This window comes from Erithacus rubecula (assembly GCF_903797595.1).
Source record: "Erithacus rubecula genome assembly, chromosome: 5".
Lineage (NCBI taxonomy): Eukaryota > Metazoa > Chordata > Aves > Passeriformes > Muscicapidae > Erithacus > Erithacus rubecula.
Genome location: NC_136687.1, coordinates 11,167,267 through 11,191,096, shown reverse-complemented (window position 1 = coordinate 11,191,096; position 23,830 = coordinate 11,167,267). Strand labels below are relative to the sequence as shown.

The following is a 23,830-nucleotide window of genomic DNA, read 5'->3' as shown; positions in this document are numbered from 1 at the left end:
ATATATGATAAGTAAGACTAGAACTTAACTACAAGCCCAGCCCTAAGCCTGCTGTTATTAGGACCCCGTTGAATTTGATGAAGTACAGAACCATCTTTCCCCTCTTTATCTGTTTATGTTCCAAACAAACAAATTTTTCCAGTTTTGCTCTAATATATTACTTAGACATCCTTGTTCTCTTTGCCCTTTATGTCCTTTAAAGCTTGTAAAAATTTTCTATGATTTCCTAAGCTTATCTGGGACTAACCACTTTCTTTTTCTCTTGAAAGAAGGCTGAAGGTACAGCAGGTCTGAGTAAATGGTCACTGATGTGGTGTTGTGTTGTGTTGTTGTGTTGTTGTGTTGTGTTCTGCTCACACAGATGCAATGCAAATGAAGGATCTGGCTGGCAGCCTTTTATAAATAACCCTTGAGGAAATCTGTCAGCCTCCTTGTAAAATGGATGATGGGAAAATGAGCTCTCACATTCTAACCATGAGATTTGATTGTGCATGACTTGCCCATTAATTTATTCCATACTCCAATATCTTAGTTATAGATGCTTATATCCTCACACAAACCCATGCTGGTGACCCATACTGGGATTAGTCCAAAACTCTGTTGTGCTTTAAACTGGTGTCTTGGGGAATAGGGATGGGATGGCTGGAGAAGGAGCAGTTGGGAGAGCAGATTGTGAAGCCAAACTAAGCCACCCTCTTCCAATATTGTCTTAATCTTGGCAAAGTAAAGAAAATTTTGGTCTGTGCTTGGACCAGTTGTTGGAAACTTTGATCTATTCTTGAACTTATACTGTCTCTTGCATGAATATGCCAGATCATGCCAATTAGACTCAATAAAACTCCAGAGTTTTAACATTATTTTGATAGAGACTTAGATGAAGGAGTTTTCTCCAAATTCATCTGCAGTGAAATAGGAGTCAGTCAATTTGCACAGTCTCTGGCCTTTTTTGGGAGCAGCAAGCACTTATGCCTGAAGAGGGACTAGAAGACTGTCAGCATGTACTTCAGGTTCTTGCCTCTTGCTTGGTTCTTTAGCAAATACTCCCAATGCATAAGTTCACTAAAACAAAAATAAATATGAGCAGAGGCCATGTTCTGAGATCAAACTATGGAAAGAAACTTTTTCTCTTGATTTCAGCATATTCTGTCTTTTACCACATCCTACTGATCTGAAAGGGGTCCGAGGAGAGCACATGTGGTTTGGAAACAGACTTTGAGCAGATTTACCACTGCTTCATCTTACACAATAAACAGCCAAAATGAGCTCACTTCAGCTTACTTCAGTCCTGTGCAAAGTCAAAGAATAGAATAGAATAGAATAGAATAGAATAGAATAGAATAGAATAGAATAGAACAGGTGTGGTGACCCTACTGGTTTCCAAGAAAGGGACTTTTTTACCCATCATCTTTCCTTTTAAAGTAGTCATAATCATAAAGATAAAATATGCTATTTTAATATCTTCTTTGTTAGGTCCAGGATAGTATTCACAAAAATTACAGTGTAAACAGTCTGCAATTTACAAATATTAGCATATCAACAAGGTATGCTGTGAAATCAAGAACTTTAAGGTCACCCTCACCCCATAAGTCTCATCAGGAGCATTTTAATACAAAAGTTGTAATCACAGAATTACTGGCTTTAAACCACTGAATTCCCTGAGGGAAGTTTTATAATGCAAAGGAGAGTAATCATATTTGATTTTCTTTATTGCTAACACTGCATGGAGATATGAAAAAAATCACTATTAATCTATGCCAGACAACATAGGCCTTAAATGAAAATGTAAAACAATATCTTAAAATTATGTTCATGCTGATTGCAGAAGGAAGGGGGAAAGAAAAGAGGGGAAAGAAAAGAGCTCCATTAGACTGTCCTTTTCCCCTACTATGTTTTCTACATTTACTATGCAGCAGTTACCTGCCAAAAAAAAAAAAGCATTTTTAAGTTTAGAACTTTGTTTATCTCAAGCAAAACCTGAATTTCTTTTCAGAGAAAAGATAAGCATGAGAAGTTTGGTTTGGTTTTGGTCTTGCAAGATTTAGAAACTGCTTGTAGCTTAGAAATCTCTGTCCCAGAAGAGTAAACATTTAATTGTTCTGAGAATTCTCAGGCTTCAGAGTGCTTTACTGGTATGCATGATGTTGTGATAGAGAATTTCAGACTTATTTCTGGTTTACAAAAGCAATTGGAAAAACATATGAGTAATTGTTCTTGAAGAGTTGTTGCTAAATTTGAAGCAGATGCAATGTAATTCAGATTGTTCTGAATATTTTTAAGAAAAAATATACTGGAGCTATGCATCTGTTCAGAGTTTAGCATGCATTCAGGGTTGCAAAGGACAAAGGGGAGCCCAGGACCATGAGAATAAACAGCCCATGTGTTCAAGGCTTGATATTACTCATGTCAAAGGTACTGGAAAACTGCCACTGGTTTCCTTGAGTCTTTGCTGGGCTCTGAGCACACATCCAAGCTTCAGATCATTGGATACATTATGCAAAGAGCTTCTGATCTAGTTGCAAAAACATTGATGCTCCAAGAAGATGATGAGATCATACAAACACATCTTAGTTCAGAGCAAAGACACTGATGCAAAGAATATATTACATTGCTTTCAGAACAGCAAACCCAACAATCCTTGCCAAATTATCTTTTTCTTCTGTCTGTTTCTATAGAAAATGACCGTGAAGGATAATGTCTGGCACTACTCAAGTGCAAGAGTTATGGAGGAATACAATGTTATCATTTAATAAAAAGTAATGTCTCATCAATACTTTATTACTAAAAGTTAATTTTCACACCTCACATTAACACAGCATGCCATTAGTCTTAACCTCCTAGCTATGCTGAGGTTTAAACATAAGCCAGAATTTTGCACAAATCAAAGGCATATTTATTGCAAAGCTGTCAAAAAGGAGTCAAAATGATACACCAGTCTAGTTGGAGTGACTAATTAATGGATAGATATAACTCATTGTTCTGTAAATTGTTAGAACTGTTTTTGTTTTTTGTTTAGATGGGCCTTGTCATATGAAATCAAGAAAGTAATCTCAGAAAACTCAATAGACTTCTGGTCTATGTGAAGGAAGTCAGATATAAAAAATAAATAGAACAACTCTTGGAGGCAGTTGTAAGTAGTTTTTAATGAAATTGTATTTTCTGCATACAATGGAGTACCAAACTGCTCCTGCTCATCCCTCATATCTGTATTCTAAAAATGGTCCTCTTGTGTGCAAAATGATCAAACTAGAGGCAAAATGATGGCAAACTAGTTCCTCAGGTTACTTGGAAGGTCACTTTGAAGCACTTCCAGGCGAATTGAAGCAGTTAGATTCACTGGATGTAAGCCCTTGGCTCAGGCAGAAGGTAACTCTTATCAGCTGAAATGTAAGTGCAGTTCTCCTTGTTCCTGCTAAAGAAAATGGATTAACATCAAGCACCATGTTGGCAAGTTAACCCAAAAGACAGCTGAAGGTCTGTGATTTCTAAGTACTATTGCTGTCTTCTGGCTGAAGGAACACAAACTCAGTGATATGACATTATTTCTGCTTCTCAGTGGGTGACTACATCTTTGAATGGATGAGTAATAAAGCAAAGAATAACAAAGAGTAAGTCATGCTTTGCAGACTCCATTTTAGAAGAATTATCATGGGTCAAAGTTTTGAAAGCTTCCCTAATTTGCAAGTGCTTTCACATGGAAATAATGGTAAAGCAAATAAATTTTATAAAGGACATCACCAGGTGATATGTCCATGTCTACTTATGGAAAAAATATCACCATGTCTGAATTTATCTGGGTTTGTAGAGGCTGCAGCTCTAAGTTCTCAGCCACACAGTGCAGGATCATACCCACTTCATTTAGGTCTAATCAGCCTTTCCCAGAGAGGTTATAGCAGCATTTTATTGGGTTCAAAGATGGGTGATGAGAGCAACCAAGGCAGGTAAGATCATACACAGACTCGAAGTTCTGCTTTGTATCCTTTGTTCTTGGGCTTTTCTAAACAGCTATACTGAAAGAAGGGTGGTTAATATTAAAAGAGAATGCTAAACCCTTTCTGCCTATATATATAGAAATACATACACCCTGCTTTCAGGCTTCTATTCCTTCTCCCTCTTCTCCCCATGTAATAGTGAAGAAGCCAAAAATGTAACTTCCACTTGATTTTCTTTTATTTTCCCCTGCAGGAACTGCAAAGGCTTTGACCTGGATACAATATTAATACAGATATTTAACTTTTTTACCTGTTTCCCTTTGGAGGAAGCGCCAAATGCAATTGTTTCTACTTCACCTCAAAAGTTGCTAACGGTAGAATTTTTGTAAGGGAGTGATACAGCTCTTTCTGTCTATAAATATCAACAGCAAGCCTAGAAAGCTCTCATTGTTTGCTACATGGCAGGTGATCCGTGTTATCCCTTAGCAGTGCTGGCAGTTTTCCCTAATGCATTTTTAGAGGAGAGTGATTTCCAGACAAACACATGGATGCATATACAAGTACATGTATTTACTCATGTCCAGCTCCACACACACACACACACAGACATGTATTTTCCTGTGTCCATCCCTACACACACATGTCTATGCACGCACACACACACCTATACATGGGCACACATTATTTACCCATGTCCATCTCCACACACATGTCTATACAGCACACACGTATTTTCCCATGTAAATCTCTATGCACAAACACATGTATACATGCACACACATTTATTTTGCCCTGTCCATCCCCACTCTCAGCTGTATCCCCCTGTCCATCCCCGCTCTCGGCTGTATCCCCCTGTCCATCCCCACTCTCAGCTGTATCCCCCTGTCCATCCCTACTCTCAGTTGTATCCCCCTGTCCATCCCCACTCTCAGCTGTATCCCCCTGTCCATCCCCGCTCTCGGCTGTATCCCCCTGTCCATCCCCACTCTCAGTTGTATCCCCCTGTCCATCCCCACTCTCAGCTGTATCCCCCTGTCCATCCCTACTCTCAGCTGTATCCCCCTGTCCATCCCCGCTCTCGGCTGTATCCCCCTGTCCATCCCTACTCTCAGTTGTATCCCCCTGTCCATCCCCGCTCTCGGCTGTATCCCCCTGTCCATCCCCGCTCTCGGCTGTATCCCCCTGTCCATCCCCACTCTCAGCTGTATCCCCCTGTCCATCCCCGCTCTCGGCTGTATCCCCCTGTCCATCCCCGCTCTCGGCTGTATCCCCCTGTCCATCCCCACTCTCGGCTGTATCCCCCTGTCCATCCCTACTCTCAGTTGTATCCCCCTGTCCATCCCCACGCTCTCCCCAGCCCCGCAGTCCCCGGTGCTGGCGGCAGGTGGCGCTGCGGGCCCGGGCTGCCCGCGCCGCCCCGCCCGCGCTCCGGGGCCGGGCAGCGGGACGGAGCCGCTCCCTTCGCTCCATTTTTCACTTTGTAAACTCTGCGAACTCCGGCCAGCCGGCCCCTGACCCCCGGGCTGCCGGCGATGAACGCCTCCTCGCAGTCAGGAGGCAATCAAAAAGCTGTCCGGACCCAGGGCAGCGTTCACCCTGCGCCTCCCGCGCCTCGGGAGCGATGGGAGCCCGCAGCTGCCAGCCCGGCCGGGGGCGGGAGCGGCTCCGCACCCACTGCCCAGCAGACACCGCCGCAGGGAGGGCAGGGCAGGGCAGGGTGGGCAGGGCAGGGCAGGACAGGCAGGGTGCAGGGCAGGGTAGGGTGAAGGGTAGAGGGCAGGATGCGGGGCAGGGCAGGGTGCAGGGCAGGGAGGGCAGGGTGCAGGGCAGGACAGGCAGGGTGCAGGGCAGGGTAGGGTGAAGGGTAGAGGGCAGGATGCGGGGCAGGGCAGGGTGCAGGGCAGGGAGGGCAGGGTGCAGGGCAGGACAGGCAGGGTGCAGGGCAGGGTAGGGTGAAGGGTAGAGGGCAGGATGCGGGGCAGGGCAGGGTGCAGGGCAGGGCAGGGTGCAGGGCAGGGAGGGCAGGGCAGGGTGCGGGGCTGACCCCGCTGCCGGGCAAGAGCCGGGACTCCGCGCTCCCCAGCGCAGGTCGGGAAGGAGGAAAGCGGAGGAGGGAGGATCCGCGAGGACCCAGGTAGATCCAGCTTTTACCACTAACCAAAAGCCACCAGCAGCAGGACCTCCGCCTCCTCCCTCCCTTCCTCCCTCCCTCCCTCCCCGCTCCATCCCTCCCTCCTCCCCTAACTCCCTCCCTCCGCTGCCCCTCCGCGATGAGAGAAGGGCCAGGTCGGAGCGCGGCAGCCAGCAGCGCTCTGTGCCGGGGGCAGGCGGATGGCTCTCATGCCGCAGGGTGACTGCTAGCCCTGCGGAGGCTCCCCCGGCCGGGCGGGCGGCGGGCGGCAGCTGCCCCGGTGCCGGCGGGCGGCAGCTGCCCCGCGGGATGCTGGCGGCGGGGGATGCGGAGCCGGCCGCGGAATAACATGGGGGGCGGCCACTCCCACAGGGCGCCCGTCTTCGACGAGAACGAGGACGGTGAGTGCGGAGCTGTCCGCGGTACCGAGCCGCTCGGGCCGGGCGGGTCCGGGAGCTCCGAGCGGAGCCGCGGGTCCTCAGCGGGCCCGGCAGCGCTGCGTGCCCGGGGAGCAGCGGGACACAGAGCCCGCCTGTGTCCGGCCATCCCCGGCTGACAGAGCCCGCCTGTGTCCGGCCATCCTCACCCAGGGTCCGGCTGACAGAGCCCGCCTGTGTCCGGCCATCCTCACCCACAGAGCGGGCGGCTGCTTTCAGGCACAGGCTCAAGTCTAGCAATCGTCAGCTGGGGTTTAAGCACATGGCAGGTAACTTCAAACCTGGCTTTGTGAATGGGCATCGTTTTTGAGATGGATGCCCACGTTTTTAGTTTTGTTTTTAGTCGTCTCTTTGACCATCTGCCGGTTTTAAATGGTGATGTCTCTCTTACTCAATACTTCTTCCATCACCTTTGCTTTCTGAAACTTTTTTTTTGGCATGTTCTATTACTCCAAGTTTCTACTCCCTGCCTAGATAATATGTCATAAGAAAGTCTGTCTTGTAAAGTTTGTGGAAGGCAATGGAAAAGTTTGCCTAAAATGTGGTGTTTCTTTGCTCTTTATGCTTTTAAATGTAATTTTCCAATGTAGATTGTATTTAATTGAAATTATGTGAATGCATTTCAGTTAAAATAATTTTGGGTATTGAAGCAGAGAGAACACAAGAAAGCAGATATTTGTATATTAAGAATGTAACAATACACAAATGTAGAAATCTTGTTAATGTTCCTTATGGGGTAGATGTTGCTGCCGATCTGGACAATGGGTGCTTAATTTTGAGGAACTTCCCCAGAAGTTCCTGGGGAATATATAATAATAAAATCTATTTTATTAGGAAGTGATTGTGCTTTAAGAGACTCGCAGTGTTTTGTCTTCTTGGGTTTAATAACATGTCAAATACATGTATGTTCTGCCCTATATGTTCATGGCATATGGAGATATTTGCATTGTTTTGCTAGTAGGGGGAAACTTCCAAATGCATGTAAAGTGCTTGAAGGAATGACTATATCCATACTTGCATTTAAGATGAGATTACTATTTCCTATTTCTTGGCAGATTGTGATGAGGTGTGGTTTACAACATTCCATTGTTTGTGTAGGAAATGGGACAGATTGTTTATTGTTTGTGTGCTCTGGAGCCATAGCTGCCATTTTCTTGTACTGATAAAACATTTCAGACCTTCACCATAGGTCATGCTGTGCAAACATACAAGTGAGAAAGAGCCCCCCTCAACTTCCCCCAGGAAAAGTCTCAGCCATGCACAATTGGTGTTGTAAACCTTGAGGCAGCTCACTGAGAAGTGCTCCAGAGTGGAAGCATGCTGTTAATCTTGTCTAGACACCCTAAGGTAAAAAGATACCCATGCTCCTGCCTTTGAAGACTTCTAATTGGGCTCTCTTGTGTTAGCAGTTTCCATTAATTATTACCACCTTTTTTTTTTTCCCCTGTGGTACAAAACTGTGGTCAGTTTCTGAACAAAATGAACAAAGTTCAATAGTAAATCATTGCAGAAATGCCTTCATGGCACTTAGTTCTCTTTCTATCCAGAAAACATTTCTGCAATGTGGCCATTATTAACAGCTAATAAAAAATGAGCACATGAAGTATTTGTGGACTTCAATTAGGTCATTATTTATTCTTTGTATGGTTTTGTTATGTTCTTAGGTGGTTTTCCTCATTATGAATATTCCTAACATAATCTTTTATTCCTCTTAAGATATTTTGTTTGGCAACCATCTAGTTCAGAAGAGTCCATTGCTTTTGAAACAATAATCGATTTCCAAAAGTACGTACAAAATATTATTCAGGATGGCATTTTCCCAAATACCTAAACAGTATGGGGAAATATTTCCTCTTTAAAAAAGTATCTTACAGATTTTAATAAAAAATGGAGCTGTTTTTCCATATTCCCACTAGTAGCCATAAAAGTCACCATTTCCCATATTGGACTCCATATCATTTTAAAAAAAGATAATGGGAAAGTATAACAAGAGAAAGTGGATTTGTTTCTTGAGATGGTAAAATTTCTCAAGAGTGACAATTAATAGAGAACTGAAATAGGTAAGCTGTGCATGAAGATGTAGGAATATTGGAAACTAATCTATTTAATGTGTTGTGTATAATGTCACAGCTGTCTCTTAAAATGATAAAAATGAGCAGAAAAAAGTATTGCCATTTTATATCTAAGCATGTTTATGACAGATGTAGAATAAAAAAAATGAGTTTTGGAAGTAAAGGTTCAAAACCGTTTATTATCACTCTGGAAATCGTAGAAAATTTTCCTTACTCAGTGTATTAGTTAATAAATAAATACATGGAAATAGTGTGTGAGGAGCACCCAGGTGCTCCCTGACAAGCCTGTGGGGTGTCTGTTCCACAGTTACAACTCTTGCTTTCTGATGAGAAGAGATGCTGATCCATTGAGTAGATCTAAAAACTGTAAGCTGTATGTAGACTCCCCTCCATGCTCAGGATAATAGAAAAAATATTCTAGAGAACCAGAAGCCTGAACTGCATGTTGTTAGTCCCCAGTTATTACAACCAGCACAATACATCATTATCATACACTAATCTTTTTTTAAAGACAGTAATGCATACCATTTTTACCAGCTATATTAGTTCTGTGTTCCATTTTTAATAGAAGGATCTTCCAGAACTTCATTCTTCGAATGGTTAAAAATATCTGTTTTCCTGACTAGCTTTCTTAACCTACTTATAAGGTTTCTGTTTAATTCAAGTTATTAGTTCAGGTTAATTCAAGTTGTTAGTTTAAAGTACTGTCCCTCTCCAGGATTATTCTTGGGCTTTGCTAGACAGCAAAGATGTCCCCTCTCACTCTTTGATTTGTAGGGAAACCTTTTCTATTTCTCTTTTATTTCTACTGCTTTCTTATTTCCTGTGCCCTGCATCTGTGTGCATTTGAACCTGTCTTGGTTTCACACAGATAACCTGAATTATACACAGAATTGTAGGTGAGTTTCACCAGGACCTTGTGTTGGAAAAAAGACATCCCATTCTTTACTGGAAATGAGTTCTAGTGCATCCTATAATTACATATGCCCTTTTCATGGGCATACCATGTGGATAGCTCTGTCACCCTGTGGTCAGTGCCCTGCTCTGTAATTTCCACTGATGAATTCCAACCCACGTTAGAAATTGTTGCTGTTCCTAAGCACATGGCCTTTAGCAGGACTGAATTTTGGTCCACTTCTATTATTCATAGTCTCAGAGATGATCACTCACTTCTTTCCTTGCAACACTCTGATTCTTCTTCATACAATGTTATAAATTATGACCACTCTGATCAGCTGAATGTTAGTTATCAAGACCACTGAACACTTTCTGTAAGTATTCAGCTGGATCATATCCAGACTTAATCTTCTTTGCTGTTAACCCCTGCCAGCCTCATATTTCCAATTTCTAAATAATACTTTGTACTGTGTTACTGCCATGGTTTAACCCCAAGGACCAACTCACTCAGCCCCACACAGCCTCTGGGTCACCCTCCCAGGTGGGATGAGGGACAGAATTGGACGAATAAAAGTGACAAAGCTCAGGGTTTGAGATAAAGACAATTTAACAGAAAAAGCAAAAGCTGTGCACACAAACAGTGCAAAACAAGGAATTTATTCACTGCTTCCCAGGAGCAGGCAGTGTTCAGCCATAGCTAGGAGAGCAGGGCCCATCATATGTGATGGTGACTTGGGAAGACAAATGCCATCACACTGAGTGTTTCCCCTTCCTTCCTCTTCACCCAGCTTTATATACGGAGCACGAAGCCATATGGTGTGGGATGTGGTGTGTGATATGGTGTGGGTGGGATAAGGTGTGGGATAAGGTGTGGGATGTCCCTGGGTCAGCTGTCCTGGCTGTGTCCCCTCCCAGCCCCTTGTGCACTCCTGGCCTCCCCACTGCTGGGGTGATGGACAGAAAGGGCCTTGGCTCTGTGGAGATGCTGCCCAGCAATAGCTAAAACATCCCAGCACAAATCCCAAACACAGCCTCACACTACCTGTTCTGAAGAAATTCAACTCTATTCCAGCCAAAACCAGCACAGATGCCCACCTTGCCTTTTGTCAGTTTATCCTCACCTTATTTAGCTTTGCTTATACTTTCTTACATCTCATTCCACTGAGGCTGAGAAAAATTAAATTTAAGCTAACTCTATCACCTCCAAAAAAAGTTTGTCATAAAGGAGAAATGTCTGGTTACTCATACGCAGAAAACTTCCAGTAAAACCATGCTGTATTTATCTAATTTTTTCTTCTTAGCCTAGATTAAGACTCAACAATAGCTAGGAATAATCCAGGGAACAGAGCCCTTTGTTTGCCTAGATTTTTTCTTGATTTTTATTGCTGTACAGGTTGGATAGAGATCTTGGTCTGGTGTTGTACAGCACCACTACCTCTTACCAAAGCTAGACCCTTAAATGGTGTGGAATCAGAACATTTTTTCAGACATTTTAAAAGAGTTTTAAGCAAGGTGCTACACAAATTGTGTAGTCAATTCAGGTAAAAGGAAAACAGGGATTTTTTTGGTTAATACTGCTGAAGCAAAGGAACCTGACTCTCTTCACCTTGGATATTTCCTATTCTCATTACAACTACCCTCTCCTGAATGTGTATATCCAGTGCTACTATCAGGAGAGCAAATAAGTAATTTTTCCCTCATGTTCAACTCTTCAGAAAGAGCAATATGATCACAAGAATGGCAACAGAAGCGTAAGGCTAATATTCACCCTTGGTAAATGCTCCTTGCAAATTCTCAGTAAATATCACAAGGAAAAAATATATTAGCAATAACCTAGTGACTGCAAAGAGTGTCATCTGCTGGACTTGCTTGGCTGTGTTCAGTTAAAATTTCAATCATATTCAAAGTGTGAAAATGAAATAGTCAAAAAGAGTAATTTAGAAAAGAGCTGACTCAGGAGAGATATTACTACTATCAAACAGGAATAATGTATTTTCCTGCATTGTGGTGGAAGGTACAGAGGAAAGGATAAGAAACAAAGTGTTAGAAGTTAGAAATTGGTTCTGCCAAGTGATATGGCAGTTGTATGTGATTACTTGGGGCTTAGAAAATCAGCTTTGCTACACTTACTTTTAGAAATAAGTATAGTGACTTTTAAGGAGCTTGGTTTTGTTAGTCATACATGACTTTGTCTTTACAGTAAATATGTATTTCCAGAGAACCTTCCACTGAGTGTCCTGAAGCTGCAGAGCCTGAACACCCCTCTGTGAAGGTCATTGGGAGAGGCTGTGCCTCAGTTGTGTGGCCTTGTATGTGGGGAATGAGGCACAGCAGCACACCTTGGCTTATTCTCCATGGCCAGAGCCTGATTCACTGCACTGCTTATGAATCTGCTCCAAGGAAGTCCTGGAGTCCCACTGCCTTCCCTGAGCCATAAGGCTTTGTTCTGCTGCAGTGCCATAACTACAGAGCTCAGTGGAAATCTGATGTACTAGGGAATATAGCATCCATCTCTGGAGTTAAACTTCCAATTTGAAGTTGCAATTTAAAATTGATTTCTACCTTGCCTCTTTAGAAAAGCCTTCAGCTTAAATGAAGGATTTAAAATTTTTGGTGAGTGTCAGAAAACATCATTATTAAATGGCCAGCTGCTGAAAAGACTTGTACTAAAAGCCTAAAACCCAGATAAAGAGCCTAAGAAAAATGCCTGCAATTAGTATGGATTCAGGTAGCTAAATTCTGAGCATAATGGCTGAGTTTATACATAAGTGCAGTGAAAATTGAAGAACTATAAGGTGACATAAGGAAAAATGACAAATAAGAGTTTTGCTTGGAACCAATTGAAAGCAATGGTTAAATGTGAGAATGAGTCAGATTGAGAACAGAGCATGCAGTGTCCAGTGATTGTCAGTGATATGATGGTGCTCATCATCCTGCTGCCACACAGCTCCAATGGACAATGGCTGGGGCAGCCACAGAGCTGCTGCACACAGCTCAGATCACGAGGATAATGACACCCTCTGTTCAAACCACTTGTTTCAGAAAATACAGCCCTAAAGAACAGTTAAATAAAGGGTTGGAACCTAAATACGTTTTGTTAGAGAGAGGGTAGTGAACGTCATGTGGGATCAATATTCCTGCTGGATTTTTAGTTTGTTCATGGAAGTTCTGTGGTGTGTTACATTGCATTTTAATTTTTTCCTTGCAAAGATAAACATTACGGTTCCCTTTAGAACTGAATTGGATAAGAATATCAAAATGTGATTTAAAAACTGCTCAAAGGCAGTTCTGTTGAAAACTGCAGCTGTCAAAGGCATTATTTTATGCTGAATATCAATGTTTTAGTTAAATTAGATCCAGATTAGATTTTTATGCTTTGTTTTATGACCATGTTGAATTTGATGCAATTTTATTTTCTATTTATTGAACTTTAGAGAGGAGGCCATCATAATGTGTAGTGTAACATATTTCAGAAACCCTAATACCACTGTCTGTACAATCACAGAACAAAATAGATCAGTGTTGATCTTACACTTGCAGCATGATATGAGACAGTGGGAGAATATAGACAGAAAGGAGAGCACAGAAGAACAATATGATAATTTCACAGAGGTACCAAATGCCAGACTGTTGTTCACACATGGTCTGTGTCAAAGGAGGTTTAGAAGGAATATTGTGTCATTGCCATTGCCATCAGCCCTCATCTTCCTCATCTGGGCTTTGCTACAATGCACACAAATAATATGGACCTCTTCAGACTCTAAATGACAATTGTAGGTGAAGTTTAATACTGTATCAGTTTTCCCTTATTTACAGGGAACTCTAAAGAAGATTAATCTGGCACTTTCATCTTAGCTCCTTGCTATCTCAAATGTGCTGCATCTCTGTTCCACCATTTGAGTATTCTAAAAATGTTGTGCAATATCAGATTTACCTCACACTGTCAGGATTAAAACAAAGATCCTTTCCAGGGACATCTGAAGTATTTGTCGATTGTACTTAACTTTACATCATCCAGATTCAGCAAAATGTCTGCCTGTAGTATCTTAGAGATGGTCCAGATAAATTTTCAAGATCCTTCCTAATAATATTTACTACAATTCTCAAATTTAGTTTTCTGCTTCAATGGAAACATCCTTGTCATGACCTCCATCTTAAATAAAGGCATCATGGAAGTTATTCCTGCTACTTTTCTAGGCTTCCAAAGTTTTCAGAAGTTATTGGCATGACACATAACTCTAAGGATATTAAGGAATTTCTTGTTGGCTTGTTATGAGGAAGTGCTCAGGAGAGGTAACATTTTACCATGTTGCAGCCTGTGTTATGTAGTGTGCCTGGATATCAGACAGGCTTTTTGTGGATCAGTAAGTATGAATAATTCACAGTTAACCAAGCATGGAGTAAGGTAAGCTTAGGGACTCCTATTCAAGATCAAGGAAAATTCTGATTGTGAAATAAACTCAGAAAGCCAGATTATTGTCTCAATCTCAACACCATTGCTTTTACTATCCCTTCTTCACAGATTCAGACATTGTCTCCCATCCCTGCCCACAGCTGCTGCTTGCAGTGAGAAGGTTTTGCTCCTTCAGCTGAGCTGCTGTTGTTTGCTGTGCCAAAGAGCAAGCTTTCAGAGAGCTGGGTTCTGAAGGACTGAAAAGCTGATTGGTGGCAGGGGTGGCAATCTGAGAAGTATATGTGTGGTTTTATCCCAGGGCAAATGGTTTTCAAATGTACAGAGATATTAAACTGACTCTAGTGCTCAATATTGGCTTCACTTCCAGTAGAGGTCAGAAGATCTGACAGCTTCCCATAGAACAAGGGGAGCAGATCCACCTCATCCCACCTGGCTGCAGCATGACAGACACTGAGCCATGGAGAGCACTGGGCATGAAATGAAAGAATTCCCTGATGTGGATGTGTGAATGTGGGTTACAAAACCAGCAGGAGCTACTGGGGGCATGCAGTTTTTTGTGATCCTTGGGTACCATACTGTCCAAAGAATGAAGTTCAGCCTGGAATCAAATGTTGTACCTTACTGAATTAGAGAATGGCCAAGGAAATCTTTGGAAAAAAAAACATGGTACGGAATTATTATGATCTTCATAGGTCCTCAGAGAACTATCCCACCATAATTTTGTACAGTATTTTCTCAATGTGGGTATAAAACCAAAGAAGGCAGGGTTTTGTTGGCCAAGCACAAGACTCACACTTTTCTAGGTTTCTCATTTAAAAGCAAGCTTGAGAAAGCAGAAGGTGAAACCTTCCTGAAGAAAAACCTAGTGGGCAGTGACACCTATGACTAAGCACTGAAGGGTGGAACAGAGGCAAGAATGTCAAGTTATTCTGGATATTCCACAACATTTTGACTGAGCCAGAGTGAGGTTATCCTGAGAGGATGGGAAAGCTGTAGAAGAAAAAAGGTTGCTGCTGAGATCAATCAATGAAAAGTAAAAATTCTTAGACAATATTTCATTAAAAGGAAAAACTTCTAGTTCAGTCTGGTAGAGGAGCTCCACAGCATCTTATCAGGATAAAACATGTGAGGGGAAACAACAAAAGGTGCAGGACACCCACCAAACTCATCAGGAAAAGCCTGGACATTTTGGAGGGGAGGAGCAGCAGCAGCAAGCAGTGTGCACATCAGGGGTTGTGATCTCTCTTGAGCACAGTTCTACTTAGTTTCATGAACCAGTTAAATTGATTATCTTGAATGACATTATTTACTGCCTAATGTAGGCCTGTGTTGAACTGTTGCCTAATTTGTTGTTGTGCTTTTGAACACTGTGTATGTGTAATCTTCCCTGCAACGCGAAAAAGTAAAATATTATTATTATGCAAACGTGAAAAACTGAACAGATCAATAAAAGTTGTTTTCTTAACTAAATCATACTCTGAGCTTCCTTGGACTCAATCAAAGTCAGGCACGAATAGCAAATACAGGGTCTTCAAAAAAAAAAAACAAACAGGCAAATATCTTGGGTTTTTTTCCTCTATGGTTAAAGAAGAATAAAGTTGGTTTATCTACTAGGGTTCAGTCTTTAGTAGATTAAATGTTTTGAAGAATGACACTAGTTTTTATTTGACTGCACTCAATCCCAGAAGACTGTATTCTTTATCAGAAATGTATTTTCAAGTCACATTTTATCTGCAGATGAGTAGTGGTGGGCTCAAGATGCCTTTGCCTTCTCAGTACAAGAGGGTGTTGAGCATAAATATGTTCATCAGGACCTAGAACTGGTTCTCTTAATACAGTATTTGATGGAACATCCTTTTGTTTAATTTTAAAGTCTTATACTCTTTAAATTTTACACTTACACAGTACACTTTTATAGTTAGGCCAGTATATACTATTTATATACTACACTATGGAAATGTACCCTTAAAAAACACACATTTCTGGAGGAAAAGGGAAATAAAAAAGGTATCTGTTCACTGGTGAGTACTACCAGGCTTTCCCTTTCAGATTCCTCACTTACAAAAATCTGACAAATAGAATGAAAGCACCACATGTGACGTGTATTCAGCTTGTCCTCAAGAAAACCTCAATATTATATGTTGGTCTATTCCCTTAGGCAGTCAGCATTCACCTCAAATATCCATCAACAAGGGTATGAGTAGGGTTGTATTTTTGTATCACAGAAATAAGGACTTCCTTCCTTTTGTTCCCAAATAAGTTATTTTCCCCTCCAAAAATTAGAAGATTTATTTACATGCAGCTGTCTCTCTCATGCTCAGTTTGCCCTCATCTTTAAATCCTTAATTTTCACTTTGACACTCATCAACATGTATTTTAATAAGTAAATGGAACAGTCTGAATGGAAAGGCTAGGATTTGTGAGCTCTGGTTTTAATCACTGGAAATTCAAACTCTGCAAAAAGGTGTTTGTAAAATTCTTTTTAGTTACCACCTTCTTCTAAGGACTACCAGCTCTCTGTATTTTCTAGTCTGGCAAGGAAAGCTTACTGCAGATTGGGCTCTTATGAACATGGTTTAGTGTTAGTTGGCAGTGTTAGGTTTATGGTTGGGCTCAAAGATCTTAAAGATCTTTTCCAACATAAAATAATTGTATTATTTTTTTATTTCAGTTTAATTTACTGGTAATCAGTTCATCAAGGTTCTTCTTCCAAATTTGCATGTGATTTATTTCTGCTGCAACTAATGGAAGATTCTTTATAATCAGTTTTTCTCCTGCACCTTTTTTCTATTAATTGCTGTCACAGGTCTTGACACAAAAGTATCAAACACTGTAATGTTTCTGTTCTTAGAAATGTTGTATTGTATTTTCTGATATGGGTATTAAGGACAATGTAGACATCTAAGTTTCATTCATCCCACAAATAAGACAAAGGTATTTTCCTTTTAAATTGAAGGATGCTTCTTAGAAAGCATTTCTAGGGTTGGTGGCAGCTTATTTATACAAGTTTTTGAGGTTCTAATGATAACTGAACATGGTGTATTAATCTGAAATTAATTTCCCAAATTTTATATTCCCATAAATATTTTCTTTATAATATTGCATCATTATATGAAATTTTCTGTTTTATATTTCATTAAACTTTTTCTATTTTGGTCTATTTTGAAAAATGCTTGTTTAGTTATATTCATAAAATCTTCCCTATGGTTTGTATATCTGTCTCAAAATATGTTTTAAACCAGTTCTTCTAACTTATATCTGGTAATATTTTACTGATTTTGTGTTCAGTCCCACTTTCTCTTTTTCTTTTTTTTCTTTAAGAAATTAATATCAATTCTAGCTCTTTGAAATTGAGAAACATTTAGATAAATTCTACACCTGATGTAGCTACACTTTTCTGCCCTGTCATATTTTGCTTGGTGTGATACTGAATAAAATAGAGCACTGACTTCATCCTTCTATTGTTAACCCTGTTCTGTGTAAGAAGAACTGTTGTATTTAGTAAGATAAATATACTACAAGGCAATCTGCTGCAGTGGACAAAAACCACTTTCCTTCTTTTTCCTATTTTTGCAGTGATAAGTGAACACCTTCTGCCCCTTATTTAAGATATAAAAATGCAAACTGAGTTAATCCTTCCAGTAATTATTATTTCATTTGGAGCTTGTTCTACCTCCCTTGCTGAGCAATGAGAACTGTTCTTAGCTACCTTGTTAAAACTAAGATGCAATATAATCACAAAAGCACTGTCAGCCTCCTGAGCGTCCTTCACACTTTTGTGAAACTATCTTCCACTTCCCCCTGGACTGCTTTCACATTTTGTTATGAAGATTGACTTTGTGCCTTTTGGTGTAAGGTTTAGATAAATCTTTGTCCAAGCTGTACAGCCTGGAAATGCTCTTGGGACAATACCACATCTTAAGCACTGTGAACTGCTACACAGAGCTTGAAGTCAAACAAGAGATCATCAAAAGATCATTTTGGGAAGTTGGAAAAGCCGTTCACTTAAGCCCAGATCATATTGGACTTTTTTGCATGTGAAAACTACAGAAATACAATCTCATGTGTGGGGAATTGCTGTTAAACCAACTTGGTTTTCTTCAGATTGGTTTGGACATAACATGAGGAACAGATTAGCCAGAAGTTTCATGCAAATTCATGAGATTCTTCTCTGCCCAGCCTTGGCATGTGATTTTTCAGTAACTGCATGCCAATTATGCCCTTATTGCCACATCTTTTCCTGTCCAGTGACATGTCTTTGAGATCTCTTGCTGAGTTATTTAACTAGAGTTCTTTATGATGCAAACAATAATAAGAGATGAAAAATACTTTAGAAAGAGAAATACATTTTTAGTGTGAAATTCTCCATAAAAATCTCAGTATTGGAAGATTTTCTGGAAGGATTTATTGATCTTTATTGAACAGAATTGCCAGCACTAAGTGCTGTGTGATTTTGCTGGAAAGAAGTCATAGAGTAGTTAACACTTGCTGTTGATCCAAACATTCAGCAGGGAAATAATTTTTCTTTTGGATTTAGTGAGCTCTCTGTTGATGAGCAGGAGAAGAGAGCAGCTAGACTAAAGCTGCCTGAGCAGCTTTAAAATAGCAAAAAAAAAAAAAAAAAAAAAAAAAAAATTGCAATCACCCAGTCTATCTTGTCCTTTTTTTACCTTTGTTTCCGAAGAATTATAATCTGGGAAAAGGACTGTGAAGAGGTTCACAGGTGTTGGCTGTGGCTGTGGGAGGCAGGACATCCAAGTGGAGCTTGTCTGGTGGCTAGGCAAATTCCAGCTGTGGCTAGGATAGCATCTGCTCTCTGAATGGCTTTCACAAGGCTTTCCTGAGAGTGAGAGGTTGTGTCTGCTGCTTAGACAGGATTAAGTAATATGTGGCAGTGCAGATACCATGTTTTCAGTGGTTTCAAGCACTTAGGCTGAGTGCTGCCTTGACTTCAGGTCATGGATGCTCCTAAGCCAGGAGCCATCAGTCTGTCTCAGCAGTGGAGGATGGAGCAGTCATGGATTTTAAAATCCTCAACAGAAGGCAGCCCTTTCACTGTTGTAGCTGTCCATTACAGAGAAAAAATTGTGGCATTCAGGTTTCTCACCTGGGAGATGCAGAGAGTTTTAAATGCTTCCCTGGGCTTACAAATACTTGACAGTAACTACAGGCTGCTCTCAGCCCTCTAACCTTCCTCTGCCAGGTAGCTCATGTACATCTTGTGATCCAGACAGATGTGAATCAATGACATCCTGAATTTTTGAATGACAGGATATTGTAAAGATGTTCCTGAAGCACTACATTCCAGTTTGGGAAAGAAGATCACCCAAGAAAGATTGCTGGCTGTTGTTGTATACAACATTTCTTCTAGTCTTTAGTGGTATGAAGTCGATTTCAAGTCCTTTTCACCACCTGTAAATAAAAAAAAAATAAGCCACAATATATTTTTTGCTATTTTGGAAGCTTTCCATTCTGTACTGTAAAGAAGCCAAGATTGTTTCATTTTATTTTCATAGACAGCCAGAAGAAGCTCTGATACACTGATTTACCATTTTGTTCCAGTTAAAAAAATATAATAAAAATATACATATATTTTTAGGGACTAGCTCTCTCTCTTTCCCTCTTTTTCTCTATATATACACAGATTTTTTTTAAAATATACTTTACTCTCATCAAAACAAACCCTGTGTATGCAGTGGGGAACTCCAGAACTGAGTCACCAATATTCATTATTTTCATCTAGCATCTATAATTAAACTTATTTGAGGTTCTGTTTCTGTGATTATACAGAACTGCTATAAGCACATTTAGTGCCACTGAATGTTTCAGGCACTAACAAGCCTTCTGCTACATTGAGCAATTTTATCCTCTGCAGCTCACTATTTGTTTGTGCTTTGCACCTAATAACTTCTGTGGTTAAAATTAGAACTTATGTTCTTTACATTAATATCTATCAGCTCTGCACCCTGCTCACCAAACAAATATTTTTATTTTTTCTGTTGTGTGATGATATGAGGGAAATCTCAGTTGTAGCTTAGAGTTTACTGATCTTCTGCTGTTAATGCCATCACCCAGCCATAGCCTGGGAATTGTAGCTGGTCTGAAGTCACAGTGAGTTAAGAATATAATTGAAATGAAGTAAATTATGATAATGATGATAATAATGATAATGAATAACACTATAATGGATATAAAAAAGAAAATCAACTGTATTCCAGCTGAAACAAGGACAACTCCTAATTTTAGCAGTGGATGGATAAAATGAAGTACCTGCTTTCTTTATTCATATTTACTGTTTTCTGCAATGAATGGTCCTATCAGCTTTGGTGTAATTGCCTTGTGGAGTGTAAATAAGCATACTTATAAATAACTTCTAAATAAGTATACAAGGATTTCCCAGAGGTAAGAAGCATAATGATGACAGAATAAATCATCAGCTCCAAGTAAAAAAAACTTCTGCAGTTTGGTGGTCATTTTGTGTACAGCAGTCAGCACATTTTTTTCAGTCTCCATAGAAAAACTACGCATTCCATCATCAAATATTTATCTATAAACACTGAGATGAAGAAATATTGCACTGAAATTATGGAACTTTTTAATGAATTAAATGTAGCTATTATAATTAGGTTTTTTCCCCTACCTTTGTATATCACTCTGAAGAGAAACAACCACAAAAAGTGATGTATATAAAGGTGTTAATAATAACTAATAGCTCAGGGTATCACTTCATCTGAAGTCAGAAATATTGATCGTGCTTGATCAACACTGGTTTAGTCTGGAGCATGTAGGTTAAAAAAAAACCAAACATTTGTGAGACCTCCTTTACTCCAAAATGGCAGAGAAAGCAGAATGATTCTTATGCAAGCAGATGATTCACACTGTGAAATATTATGAGCTGTAGCTGGAATCAAAAAGATTCCTGGCATCAGATAACTAAAAATCAGAACTGTCAAGATGAGTTCAGGTCAGTGCCTTTACAACTCATAGGCTGGGATTTGAGGTTCCATTTCTAAAATGGATTTTAATATTTTTCTAAGAAGTATAACTTAGTTTAAAACATTTGCAAGACCTGTGAATAAAATGCAACTTGAGTGCTGAAAGTAATTTGTGAAATGTCATGGTGAAAGCCACTTAACTGCAGAAGGCAGATAACTATAGAATAACAAATGGAATTAATGGAGAAGGTCAGTCCTCTTAAAAGTTGTGTCTTTTATTTAAATAGTCAATAGAAATCTGGACAGTTTGAGAGGTATCTAGTGTGTGTTGGACTCTGAGGTGCTGCTTTGTGGTCAGGCAAGTAATGGAATTCTTGAAATTTTCTTTAATTCTCCTGCAGTGGAGATCTGACCTTTAAATATACTCACTAGATGTGTTGTTAATTTAATTAAATATTGCCTTTCTCCATGATGAGAAGCAGCTTTTCCTGTTTACAATCCCTATTCTACCTACAACCACTGCTGTGCAGCCCCACTGCCTGCAGCTGGATGCCACAGCCAGGGGCCAGGCTGGGATCTGTTCCTGGGATGTGCCACTCTGCAGCTGGAGCTGGCAGGGACACTTCAGGCATGCTTCTGCTGCTAGCTACAACTGGTATCATTCATTTGATAAAAAAATACGTGATGGTTTGGTTTAAAATCACTCAATGGGAGGCAATCCCAAATGAAACAGGAATAATTCTGGTCTTTAGTGTCCTTACTCACTCCAAGTATTTAATTTGTAGTTGTGGTTAAAAATAGAGATAGTTCTTCAAGGTTCAGTTCTGGAGAGAGTCTGCCCATGTCTTGGGTTCTGAATTTAGAAGGAAAAGAGAACAACTCATACTGTCTCTAGGTGTCTGAGTAAAATCCTCTTCACATGGGTCCCCAGCCTCCCATTAACAGCACCAAGGCTCATTTTTGTGAAACCCTGATCTGCAAGAACAGTGCTTTCAGAGCCACTGCCCCGAGGAGCTGAGAGCAAAGAGCTTTATTAGCTTCCTCTGGCATGTTTGGAATTACAGAGACCTTTGCATGGGTAAGATTGGTGGATGCCTCACTGAGGATTTTGCTGTTAACTTAATTCAAAGAATTTTCCTTCACCTGGGGATCACACTGATGAATTTTATTGCAGGAGAAAACAGTTTGGTACACTGATATTTGACATTTTATTCCCATAGCAACTTCCCTCAGAGAGCCTTCCAGTTCAGTTATTAATGAGGTTATTTTCATAGAAACTCTGAGGAAGGTGAATATTTCCACTTTCCAGCTGAATAAGATGCTTCATAGTCTATTATGTATATCCTGATCTCACTGGGAAGTCTATTACAGTAAAGTGAAATTCAGATTTTCTATATTGTAGCAATACATTTTCTCAAGGAGTATCTTTTCTGCTGCTTATACCTGTCAGCCTGTTTCTCCTTGCAATGATTTCAGAGATTGTTTTTGTCAGCTCATCCATAAGAGAACAACATGGTTGATCAGAATCTCTTTTCTCAACAAAAGGATGCTGTGTTTTATCACTTAGCAAAGGTCTTACATTTAACATTGGAGCAAGTCCTGAAAGTTTTCTCCTTAGTTTCAATGTCATTGTCTCTTGAAAGGGCTATGGAAAGCCCTTGGAGGCTCACAGAGGCTTCCCTGCTATTCACTGGCTGTGATAAGGGCCAGTACATCAATTCAGTTGTTCCTTGATGATTTCTGATGTTTCCATTGGTGCTACTAAGTTAACAGCTTTTGTGAACCAAATCTCTGTCCTGTCACAAGCAGAACTGTCTTCATGGCAACAAAAAGGGATCTAAAATTGACACTTTCACTTATCTAAAACAGAATTCACTGACTTGAGGATTTATAATAGTAAAATGTTGTAAATTGCTGGTTATAATAGGATACATGGGTGAGCAGTTCCAATTACTTTCCACTAAGCCAAATGAGTCAATGAAAAGAAACCTTTCTACTGGAAAATAGGTTACCTGAATGCTATCTGCTAGCAGAACATAGGAGCAGCCAAACAGCTCTGTTATGATAAACTATCCTCTGGTTAGACTGAAGATTTGACACTGCCTGAGTAAATCCTGATCATTCCTGTGTGACAGTGAGGTCAGGGCTATGGACTTAAAACAGTTTCACTGTTAGCCAATTCATCAACCTAATACTAACCTAATAATTCCAGTTATTCATGTCACTTAGCTTCAGTGCCAGTCTAAATAGAGAGAGAATCATGTTGTTTCACAGAATCATAGAATGGTGTGTCCCTTTTCATGTGGGCCCAGCTTCATGTGGCCTGTCTCACTGAATCCTGGGCACAAGAAGTGAACATACCTACAACACTGTGTGTTATTTTCAAATACTAGCAAATCTTTTCTGACTTCAGGATTGTGTTAACCAGGCTCTGGTCATCTGGTCACTTCCAGACATCAATATCTGTTATTTAGCAAAGGTGAGGATTGTTACCATATTTCAGTTCCATTCAGAGGAACATCTAGCCTCTGATGACATTTTTCATAGCCCTGAGTTATAAACAAATATTTAAAATCCCTGATCAGCTGCTACAGGCTTTTCACACTAATCTATTGCTATTTGCTCTTTGTTGAAAAAGAGTGATAGATTTGGCACTCCAAATTCCTTTTGCTTTTCTGTTAAATCGAATAGTAGAAGCCTATGTATTTGAAGTCCAATTGTTTTGGGTTTTTTTTAGCTCAATTGATGGATGTTTAAGCAGACATCATAACAGAATGAGATGTTGAAAAGGTCTGTTTTAAAATTGTTTTGCTGAAGGATTACACTAAACTGACCCACACAATCAAGAGCATCCAGGCTGGCAGCTGATCATAAACATTCAAATTCTTATTCTCAGTCCATGGTATCACACTGTCAGACTGATCAGGTCAGTGACCCTCCACCTCCATGGGCATGGAGCTAGTATTAAAAGAGTATTTGTGGTTGTCCTGCAAAGGGTCATCTCTGCACAGATCT

The 23,830-nt window shown here is 40.3% G+C and overlaps 1 protein-coding gene across 2 annotated transcripts in view; it reads left to right on the top strand.

Moving 5' to 3' along the window:
• The first annotated feature begins 6,203 nt into the window (after positions 1-6,203).
• The window catches only part of STK32B (serine/threonine kinase 32B), a 151,626-nt gene continuing 133,999 nt past the window's right edge, over positions 6,204-23,830 (top strand). The window contains exon 1 of one of the 2 annotated variants that reach the window (XM_079307148.1): positions 6,204-6,461. In XM_079307148.1, the coding sequence (XP_079163274.1) occupies positions 6,386-6,461 (76 nt within the window). In that variant the 5' untranslated portion in view covers positions 6,204-6,385. The remainder of the gene's footprint in view (positions 6,462-23,830) is intronic. The other variant, XM_079307149.1, reaches the window with a different exon arrangement.